General features: G+C 40.1%; 1 protein-coding gene and 1 long non-coding RNA gene across 2 annotated transcripts; both read right to left on the reverse strand.

Moving 5' to 3' along the window:
- Positions 1-5,943: 5,943 nt before the first annotated feature.
- LOC117456507 (stonustoxin subunit alpha-like) lies at positions 5,944-7,565 on the reverse strand (the record flags this gene model as incomplete). Its single annotated transcript, XM_034096421.1, has 1 exon — positions 5,944-7,565. A coding segment is annotated over one exon (870 nt), but the record flags the coding sequence as incomplete, so codon positions are not given.
- A 1,213-nt stretch (positions 7,566-8,778) lies between these two features.
- On the reverse strand, positions 8,779-10,846 carry LOC139434904 (uncharacterized). The gene is made up of 2 exons (XR_011644196.1): positions 10,114-10,846; positions 8,779-9,968 (listed from the first exon to the last, which is right to left on the reverse strand). It is a non-coding gene; the product is annotated as an uncharacterized lncRNA (long non-coding RNA).
- Between the last annotated feature and the right edge of the window lie 1,063 nt (positions 10,847-11,909).

Consider the following 11,909-nt stretch of genomic DNA (forward strand, 5'->3'; position numbering starts at 1 on the left):
AACCAGAAGATGAAGTCTCTAAGAATGTTTTAAATAAAAGGACATAAAACAAAAAGGTGGATAATAATAAAATCTATTACATGATGTATATGTAAAGACATTTGGTCAAATGAAATGACACTGAGCCAGTGATAACAGTAACGCCAGCGTGGATGAAGCTGGTGCAGTTCTTTCTTCATGCCCCCCCTCCGTGCTGTCCCCTCAGAGGAAGTGGGGAAACGGGATAAGACCCTGGACGCCACGCTGTCTCAATGATCCACACTGTTAATATGAGAGGAAAATAAATGTTTTAGGAAATGAAAAATATGAAGTTAACAAATAAAACACAGCTCAAGGACGGTAGGTTTTCCTACAAAGTTAAGTCAGCCTCCATTGATTTTCATATCAAATTAGCGTGTTAATAAAATAAGCTATCATGGCTTATACTTGCATATCTAAACAGAATCATGAAAACCTGTTGGTAGAGTCAGGCACACGAGTCCGTTTGAGTGTGTGCGCCGGTGTCTGAACGCTCACTCACTGCTAGCTATGTAGCTAACTGTTAGGCTACTTAGCTTGCATTGTTATGGATCTGAAAGTAGTACAAGCTAACTTTCATAGCACAGCTTTACTTCTCACTTAACACAATAAAGAAATAGACCGTATAGCACAAACAACACAAATGATCAATACTTACATATAATTTCACTTGTAGTATTATAATAATTGAAATGCTGGTTCTTCTGGGGGTCTTCTGTCCACGCTCAGCTAGCTACCGCACCGCAGCTGCCTGCACTGTACAATCGCTGGAGGACTGGGCTGTCACTCAAAAACTGAGTAGCCAATGGGGACGCACCCCTGAAAGTCCCGCCCACCTGGGAGGTTTGTGTCAAAATCTCAAACAAAAAATGAGGGAGCGCAAACGAGAGAGCTGCAGCGAGAGCAAAAGTCTGATCATTGAGAAAGAAGAAACAAGAACTGCAAACAAAAACCTATGTTAAAACAAAGAAAAAAGACTTAGAGTTTACATGATTACACAAATGATTTGTTTGCAACTTATAGTTTTATTTTTGAAATTTATTTTATTTTGCTTGACTCAGTTTTTTTTTCTTTTAAACTCATAGTTTTGCTTTATTCTGAGAAAGTGTTGCTTTATTTTTATGATACAAAACTAAAAGCTGACTGAACACATTGAGGACAGGACTCCTATAGAGATACGACGGGGGCGTTGGAGTTAATCATGTATAATACAGTGTATGAAATAATATGAAATAGTTTTGTGGTCAGTGAAGTTTTAAGGTAAAAAAAAGGATGTCATTATTAAAAAAATATCCCAAATGTAAATTGATTTCCTCTTTCGGTTTTAATGGCGGACCACAAACCAACACTGGAGCAGCACTTACTGTGTAACATCATGACTTTAAGACAACTGCTCATATGACTTTTTAAGCAGGAATTATTTTAAAAAACATTCACAGAAGAGGTGATCCTGGTTAAACATTTATTCATTCAATCAGAGCCGGCCCGACCCATTAAACCCCGCAGCCACTAAGGGCCCCCTAGCAAAAAATGCATTAACCGTGCTTTACCAGGCTGAACCTTATCATGAGAGGCCGGCAGGATTGTAATGTCCCGTGTTCAGTGAATGCAACAGAGGCAAGACACCAGACCAACCAGAGAGTTGAATGGAAATAAACATCTGTCTTATTAGCTGACAGGTACCTATCCTGTGAGCTGTGACAATGTTTAAAATAAACTATCAGTCAAACTCAAAGTTTTTAAAGATGGACATAAGAAAACAATTCTTAAAAAAGATGACAATTCTCAAGTGGTGGCTCACACAACAAACCCAGAGCCACCACTTGAGCCAGGCAAACAAGTTATGTCAATGTCAGTAAACTAAAAGTTATGCGAACATGTAAGCAAAGCATAAATTACAGCTAATTTGACATTACTTTGAATCGCGGGGGTAAGCTAAACCGTTAGCAAGTAGCTATAGCTAGCCAGATATATTAAATAAACACTTTGTCATCTAAATGTTATGTTTTTTAGCGTTACCTGGTGATTTCAAAGAAAGCTCTCTAGCTAGAAGCTACCTTACAGTACACAGTTGATCCTGAGTCCTGTCAGTTAAAGTGTTTCATAGTTAGCTTAGCTAAGCATCAACCTAGCACTGAAATATATGGATGTTATGGACAGTATTTCTGAGAAAAAGTCAGCTGAAATGGTGGCATAGTTGCCACTGCTTTACGTGTCTACAGCATGTTTGAACGTATTTGCAGCAGTAAATAAATGTGGCCGTTTGGCCACTGATGTGGCCATAACAACACCTGAATTTAAATGTGCAATCTCTTTTTGTGACAGATTTTTGCATGAAATTATAATTCTTCTGAATGATATTCCTATTGACAGATAGTTTCTATGTGAACATAATGAGATGGACAGCCAGAGAGAATAAATGAAAAACAGTTATGAAATACTATGACAAAACAAGAATACAGTTTAAGTGATTTGTAAAATATCCATAAAGAAACATCTGCTTACAGTTCTGTTTCATATGGGTGTTGAGAGATGTATCCATAGATCTCTTAATTTTGCTCTCAAAGTGCACCAGATTGATGCTTTTAACTCTTCAGACTTCAACAATCTTCATGCAACTTCAACTGCTAATCTGATTCTTACTTTTAGAGATATTGTTCAGACCTTGGCAAAGAGGTGATACATTCCTGAGACATAATTTTTCATGACAAGCGTAGGAAAACATATCGAAGCTTGAAAGATAAAAAAAAATTAAGCAAAATAATTAAACAAAATGCCTCTTGAGGGCATGAAGTGACAACAACGTTCAACATGTCTCCATTAAACCCCATTGTATGTTCAGCCTCACCTTTCGCCACCACAGCAGCCGCACACCTTTAGTTAATCTGCCAAAAAGGCCACATTATTAACCCGAAAGTACACAAAAAGTACACTTCAGATGCTCAAGTTCCTTGACATTTGAAATTTCACCGATATTTGTTACGGTTCTTCAACAAAACGTTCACATGTAACAGTTTTATCTCTCATTCAGAACAATGAAAATGCTCTCCTCTCACTGATCACCATGGAAACCTTTGATCTCTGGACACGTCGTTAGCTCAAATATAAACACCTGTGTCATGGAACACGATGATGTCATAACTCCAATTGACATAGTTAGAGCAGCAGACTAATGACGTGGTCAATGGACGTGGTTTAACAGACTGTCTCAGCCTATTATTTTCCGTCTGATGGAGACTTCATACTGACTTCAACATGTTTCACATATTTTAGACATTATTGGTGACGTATGCTTTTAGTTCTAAAGTTTTCAGTTCAAATATTCTGCTGCTTTTTCATGCATTTAGACTTTTATTTTCTTGTTCTTATTTCACATTCAAGTCCCTTCTATTCATGAACCCTTTAAAGTACTCAGCCACACCACTTATATACCACGTGCAACTGTTGCTATGTGAGTTAATCTTTCAAATACAAGGTTGCTTGTTTGATTCAAGCTCTTGTAGTCAATATGTCAAGGTATTTATCCCTAACATTTTATCAGCTAACTAATGACACACACTCAGAGGATCTTTATAAACGTTTTAAGTATTGCACATATTTAAACATGACTATTATAAATCACTTTTAAAACCAGCGATGCACTACAGTGTCAGCTTTTCTAAAATAGAAACTTCAATGTTCACATCTTTCTAAATGATTCTACTTTTCAATGACCTACAAATAATCCTAATAATAATAATAACATTTTCAATCTTCCAACTCTTCATATTTTTTGGTCAAATAACAAACCTGTTACAAATGTGAAACAAATTTGAGCCTTTGCCACATTTATTTGATCACCACGGAAACCTTTGATCTCTGGACACTTCGTTAGCTCAAATATAAACACCTGTGTCATGGAACACGATGATGTCATAACTCCAACTGACATGCTCAGAGCAGCAGACTTCAGATAGTGGTTAATGGTCCTGCCCTCAACAGCTCTACTTCAATTATGGGGTGTCATCATATCATCCCTCGCCATAAAACACAATGTCGCTGCAACTCCAATGGACACGGTCCGATCGTCTCCCAAACTTCGCTTGTATATCACCGGTCCATGCCTCAACAGCTTTACGCCAAATCTGAGATCTCACCATAGGCTGTTTCCATGGAAACGCATCCCTCGCCATAAAACACGATGTCGCTGTAGCTACAATGGACACGGTCCGGTCGTCCCACAATCTTCACCTGTATATCACCTCTCTCCATGCCTCAACAGCTCTACGTCAAATCTGACATCTCACCATATGTCTAACAGTCCAGCCGTGAAGACATCTACGGGACCGTTTGGAAATTTCTTCAAATGCCGTTGCCATGGCAACACTATGCTCGCCATGAAACACGGTTTTCTCATAACTTCAGTGAAAATGCTCCAAACAGCCCAAAACTTCACAGGTTTGGTAACGATGCAGCCATCAACGCATCTAAGCGTATTATGGGATGTCATCAAATGCCGTTGGCATAGCGACAGATTATTCACCATCAAGTTAGTTCAAAAGTTTGCAGTTAAAATATTCTGCTGCTTTTCCAAGCCTTTTTACTTTTTTTTCTTCTCTCATCACACATTCAAGCCCCCAGTGTTCATGTATCATTTCAATCTAAATTCTTCACTTTCTTCTTACAAATTACATTTCAGCATAGCAGTTTAGCGTCAGCTTTTCAGCATAAAGCATTCCCACTAGCTATTTCTAACTGTGAACAATGTAGAACATATACTGCCTGTGCTGTTAGTTTGAAATGTTTATAATCCTCCAGGAACTATTATTCTTATTTGTGTTACTCAGCATTTCTAACCCAATATACGCCATTTGTCAAATTCAGCAAATATCTTCTCATGGCCCACCTTGTTTTCTGTATTTTCAGACTAAGTAAGTGGCAGCCATGATAAGAGCCGTTTAAATCCTCTAGTTGATAGGATATGAGGTTCAGTTTCCCTTTATAATCTCCTTTATAGGAAACACAGGATCATCCTTTACGAAAGGAAAGGAGATAATGCTGTGCCACAATGCTTGTTCACAGAAACAACCGATAATGACTGACAAACAAAGATCACATGGTGTTTTTTCATGCAGTTTACAACTTATTCCGGTGTATACAGTAATATGAACGAAGTGCTGTAAAAGGATCAAATAAAATCACCATTTCAAAGTGTTAACTGAGTTGTTTGGGCTTTCTTAAACTTGTGTACATGTTTTAATGTTGATATGCACAGTGATATATGTGAAGGCCTATCAGTTATGCATTTATTGTATAAAGTTTTATTTATCTGAAATATTTTCATAAAATCATACTAATGGGATTCATTAATACGTGTGGACGGTGAGTGCGAGCAACCATTACACATTAAAAAAAAAAAATGTTCTTCTTCTCAAAGGTCATATTGTTCTGTTGTCTTACACAATACACTTAAGTCAAACACATATTTTTGATATTTCTATTCTCTCAGATTTATTTCCATTGCATTTGATAAAAAAAGAAAAGAAAAAAAGATGGACTTTTATTAATCCCTCGTGGGGAAATTGTTTCTCTGCATTTGACCCATCCTAGTGTTAGGAGCAGTGAGCTGCCATTTTGAAAGGCGCCCGGGGAGCAGTGTGGGGAACGGTGCCTTGGTCTTGCCGGGACTTGAACTTCCAGTTGCCAAGCCAAGTCCCTATCGACTTCGCCACCACCATTTTAAAAATGTTGACAGAAGGTGGTTGCTGGCTCGCCTTGTTTTTTTGTCTTGTATTATCACTAATCATATTATTAGTATTACTATACAAATGTACAACGTAAATTAGGGGGTTGGTGGCCAATAATCTTGAATACAGAAATAATATGAAGTGTTAAGATGTTTGAGAAATGAATGATATCAGTGTTAAAAAATACCCCAAAATATTGATCCATTCAGAAAACGTTTTATTATTTATTTAATGATTGATTTTAATTATGTGATATGATAAAGAGGATTTAGGTCTGCATTAGGCACGAGCAGAAGAACAGAAAGAGTAACAAGAATATTACAGCAACAATAAAAATGAACATTCAACAGAAGGACTTTACAAATCAAAATAACACGTTACAGTTTCAATAATCCATATCAATCTATTAGGAAACTGGATGTATTCAGGTCAGTTATTTATTACCAAAGATATCCCACACTGCTGATCTTCTATTCACAAATCAGGTCTCACACATGGTCTCACACCGCCTCAGACAACACAGTTATTTACACAATAACAAAACACATTCATAATAAAATCTTAGTACATGAAGAACAAGAAATATCCCAAATCATATGTTTTCATCATCCCTCGCCAAACTATCAGGGTTATTTGTGGGTATTTCAGAAATGTATTTACTCTTTAAAATATGTGTTCATAACATTTTCAATATTTCCTTTTTTGCAATTGTTTGGTTAGTAATCTAACATTTGACCTTAGAGAATAATAAAATAAATGTAAAATAAAAGAAAGAAGAGGAAAACTCCCTTCCAGTGAGCAGTGAGACTCACCATGGCTGCACAGATGAACACACATGGTTCTGCTGCTGCATCCTTCCCTTCATCTTTTCTGGTGTTCTCCAGCTTTCATCAGACTAAAAAAAGAATATATATCTGAGAAAATGGAAAGTTGTCGTGTGGTGTTTCCCATCTATGGGTTTGAGTCTCCTGTGTTGAAATCTTTACAGATTTCAACAGAGGCTCCATCCCTATGCAGACCAAACCCAGGACAGAGCGGCTCAGTGAATGTGGTGTGGACTCTGTGGAGGAGAGTCATGGTTTCAGAGACGCTGTAGAAGGAGAGAACGCCTGCACTGTGATCCAGGTACACTCCTACTCTGGAGGGCTTAGGACCTGAGATCGATGTTCTGATTGCGTTATGTCTGAATTTATAACCGTCATTGGAACACTCCAAAGCCCAAGACTTTTCATTGTCTCCAAAAAAACTTTCATCTCCTTTTCTGCTAATACTCTTGTATGCAACAGCAACCAAAACACTCACTTTTACCTCCACCTCCCAGTAACAACATCCAGTCAGACTCTCTCTACACAAAACCTGAGCCCAGTCAGAGAAACTGTCTGGGTGAGCACACCATTCATCGGTATTCAAGCTGAATCCTGCAATGTAAGCCTGAGAGCTGATATGTTTGTTCCTTGTGTTCTGATCCAGTCTGATATCACACGCATATTTGAGGAATTCAGTCCTGTTCTTGGGCTCTGTCTCTGGAGTCTCTGTTATCGACATCGTGGCCCGTTCCTCACTAACAATATCCTGTAGTTTATCTCTGACCTCTGACACAGCTGCAGTCACGTCCTCAGTGTACTTCAGGGAACGAGCCGTGATGCTGGAGGAGTCTGTAGCTTCACTCAGACGTGATAACCTGCTGTAACTCTGCAGGAACTGGGTGTGGTCCTCTGTGTGTGAAAGTCGGTCCAGCTCAGCGATCTCCTCCTGCAGCTTCTCCTGAAGATTGTTGATCAGCAGAGAGATTGATGGCCTCCACCTCCTTCCGAAGCAGCTTCACATTCACCCAGTAGTTTTTAATACAGCTCAAACAGTAGCTGTGTCCACAGGGAATAGTCACCGGATCTTCCGACAGATGGAACAGCAGAGTTTTCCCTGGTGCGGTTGAATTAGTTTCTGCGTTATTCTCCCTCTGAGGCACGGCACTCAGAGGACTGACCTTGTTTGATATCAGGAAGAAGAAGGAGGGGCTGTTCTATTTCGTATATGGCTTCGCCCTCTAAGGCTATCGCTATTGGGTTATCCCTCTGCGCCCCCGCGCAGCACTGAAACACTTGTAGTCCACGCCCACCCGCTAGGTGGGCCCCACCCTCGGGCCTCCTTCCGGTATAAATAGGAAGGTGGTCCGGCAATCTGCTCCCTCTTTTCTTCAGCAACCAGCAGTTTACTGAAGCACGAGAAAGCAACAGCATGAGCAATAAAGAGTGTGTCCGTATGTGCCCTTCGTGCAATACAGGCTACATTATGAGCTATGTTTTGCATCCGATATGCGCAGCCTGTCTGGGGCCAGAGCACGCGGACGCGGCTCTCAGCCAGCAGGTCGCATGTCCTCAAGACGTCTGGGGTGGGCAGGTGCCCATCCAGGACAGCCTGTTTATGGAGGCGAGTGGGGGGCAGGAGTCGGACGACTCCTTCCCCGCCTCCATCCAGGGCTCGCCATGCGGCTTATGGAACGCCCTTTGCGTCACAATTCGCGCGTAGTTTCGCGCGGATTAACGGGGAGGTCCGTTTATTCGCGCGAAACTACGCGCGAATAAACGGGGAGGTCCGTTTTATAAACGGGGAGGTCCGTTTAAGTTCAAAGTCTCAGTAACCAATCAGTGAAGAGCAAAACCAGACCAAAGCAATCTGTAGATGAAAAGTTCCTGACATTGTGAGGCTGGAAATTGTACGTTATTCCAGCTTCAGGGGACTATGTATTAATTTGGCTTTCAATATAATAAATATATCAATCAATCTATAACCTGCCTTCATTGTCTTTTAAAATAAAATCGCCTTACCTTATTTTACTGAAGTGAAGGGTATTTGTCTCCTTAAATCACCTTTTAAATGTACTTCTTATAACATGGCATGGTGTAACATATCAAAATGTTCAGTCTCTGGTCTTGCTAGAAATGCAATGTCACTCACCTTAGAGCACTGTCTTATGAGATACTTAGCTTAGAAATCAGATTTTTGGAAAACTTAAAAACTTGTGAAAACACAGATGTACTCATGTCATCCATTTTATTTTGGTGTTTCAGATTTGGTTTACCAACGTTTTTGGTTCACAAAAGTAGTGAAATATATGAATTACACTATAGGCCTATATAAATGTGTTGTTCATGTCTAAAATGAAAATGTGTAAATTAGAATTTGGAGTAAAATAGTTCCATCACTCTACTTTCACCACAGAAAAGTTACATCAGGACTGATCCATGACTTCATATTCCATACTGAGGTTCATGTGATGTGTACAAATACAAATTGAGCATTACAACTTTTTTTTTTAACCAACTATTTATGTTAACATAAGAAACTAACATCTCAATATTTACAATACAGGGTTCATACTTTTTCACCAATGATTTTAAATGACTTTTCCACGACGAAAAAAATTACTCATTCATGTGGGTAGCATGCGCTGCCTCGCCCATATTCTAAATATTGAATATGTTACAACACAGTTTGCATTTAGCACGTCTTGGGTCAATGTCTTTTGATAACCACAATTGGTACTTATTCTTTAGAAGCCATACATTGTTGAAACTGCACTTCCCTGGCATCTTTATATCAAATAGTAGCTCCTATAGACTAGAGGGCGTGATTGTAAACATCTCTCACCAGCGAAATACTGCCACAGTTGCCATTTTACATTTCATTATACGATACAGTATTTATTATCATTATAGTATTACTATTTCGGCGATTAGATAACATATCAATTATATTTGATGCAACTTTAGTTATATTTCCATGACTTTTCCAAAACATTGGGAAAAATATTACATTCCATGACTTTTCCAGGTTTTTAATGACCGTACGAACCCTGACAATATCGGAACTTTCTCAACCAACTATTCATTCTAAATGTAAAGACAGGGGGAGCAGTGCCATGGTCTTTGTCTGTCTTCCAAGACAGTGGGTCTGGCTACTGTGTAGGTGATGGTGCATGTGCTGCTGGTGGCTGTGTCGGAGGGAGGGAGGTGTGCTAGGCGAGACTTCTTTGCTGGCTGGGTTGATCGTGATGGCTGTGGTGGAGGCCTTTGTACCGAGGTGTATCTTAATCTTGTGGCAGGCACAGATGGAGGTGGAGGCTGCTGTAGTGATGCTGGTCCTCTGGTGAAGGCCCTTGAGCCACGGTAGATCTTGACCTGGGTGCAGGCACAGATGGAGGTTCTTGCTGCTAGGCCCAGGCATCTGTGAAATCGGAAAGAAATATAGGACAATATTTACTACTAAGTTCATTAAAATATAAAGTTCAAGTGGAATGTTTCTCCCCTCTCTCTCTCTCCAACTATGTTTCACCCACACAATGAAAGTACACTATTACTGTAATATTTACCTATCATCAAATGGATCCTTGTTGTTGTTGCTGTATTCTCCAGGTGCTGATGCTCCACCTCCACTGCTGCTAGTGCTACAAGTCTGCTGTGCAGAGCTGCATATTGCATTCCATGACTTTTCCAGGTTTTTAATGACTGTACGAACCCTGACAATATCAGAACTTTCTCAACCAACTATTCATTATAAATGTAAAGACAGGGTCTTTGTCTGTCTTCCAAGACAGTGGGTCTGGCTGCTGTGTAGGTGGGGGTGATGGTGCATGGCAGGGCTCGAGCATAAGGACGTCCCGTCGTAGAAAAATAGTGTCGGGGAGGATACAAAAATAATTGTGGGACGAGTTAAAATAAAAATACCCTGCTAACTCTACTACAAACGGCGATGAAAATGAAACCGACTGCACGTTTTGTGTAGCACACAGTTATTAAACCTCCTTGTCAACATAAACACCATGATAAACACACACGCACAAAACATTCAGAAACCCTCGAAATACACACATGTAGCTACAGCTGGCTGTGCCCGCAAATTTGCGGGTCTAGCTATGTTCTGTTCGCGGGTTGAGTGATGTACAATGGCATCCCGTGGAGGAATTCTGAAATGTTTTACCGTTGCATCACAAAAACGCACAGCAGAACCAGACCCTGGAGCGCCGGCCTCTTTATTTACTTACTCCTCTTCATCCCCTATGGGTGATAAGGCTGAGAAGAGAACCCTCCATTGTATTCAGTCCTGAGCAATATGCTGCCTCTCCCCATGTAGGGATGGGTACCGAGCCCCGGTGTTAAATGGGCCCCGGGCCAGAATTATTAAAGACAGTGGTAACGTTAAGCTCCGACGTTATCTGACTTTTTATCGGTACTGGAGACATTTAAAAAATATAAGTCATATGTATTATTGCTACATCCACATTATATCGCAGTTTTAGTTTCACCAACTCCGTTTCTAATATGTAATAAGACTACAACATGTGTCTATGATGTATTTTTGAGCTTTCCAATCCAGACGAGATCTCTCTCTCCCGTCTGGGTGCGAGGGGGCGGGGCCGTTAGTAAAGGTCTCCTGACTGTGTTACAGACTGTCATCCTGGTTAGTGGTTACTCTGGGTTCTGTCTTCAGGACAGTGTTGAATTTTTTTGTTAATTGGATGAGTAATTTTCTCATTTGTGTGTTCGTTTAAATATATTTGGCCTTTGTTTATGTGATTGAATGATTTACTCAAATAAAAAGGTTGATGAATTATCATCTAATGATTTGTATGATGTTTTATTTATCTTAAAGGTCACTTTGAATTATTTTAACTCATGATAATGTAGAAAAACTAACATTTTAAATTCGGGACGGTCCACATTAATTTCGGGACGGCTTATATTGTATTTCGGGGCGGTTCCGGGAGGATGGGGAAAAAAGTTAGTCGAGAGCCCTGGTGCATGGGCTGCTGGTGGCTGCTGGTGGCTGTGTCGGCGGGAGGGAGGGAGGTGTGCTAGGCGAGACTTCTTTGCTGGCTGGGTTGATCGTGATGTCTGTGGTGAAGGCCTTTGTACCGAGGTGTATCTTGACCTGGGTGCAGGCACAGGTGGAGGTTCTTGCTGCTAGGCCCAGGCATCTGTGAAATCGGAAAGAAATATAGGACAATATTTACTACTAAGTTCATTAAAATATAAAGTTCAAGTGGAATGTTTCTCAAGCACAAATAACAATGCACAACTCAAAATAAAATGGGGAGCAGGGCTCGCAATTAACGATGTCCCGATGCCCATAAAAATTCCTACTGGGACACAAATCTATTTTGTCTGG

Source organism: Pseudochaenichthys georgianus, chromosome 12 (assembly GCF_902827115.2).
Source record: "Pseudochaenichthys georgianus chromosome 12, fPseGeo1.2, whole genome shotgun sequence".
In the NCBI taxonomy this organism is placed as follows: Eukaryota; Metazoa; Chordata; class Actinopteri; order Perciformes; family Channichthyidae; genus Pseudochaenichthys; species Pseudochaenichthys georgianus.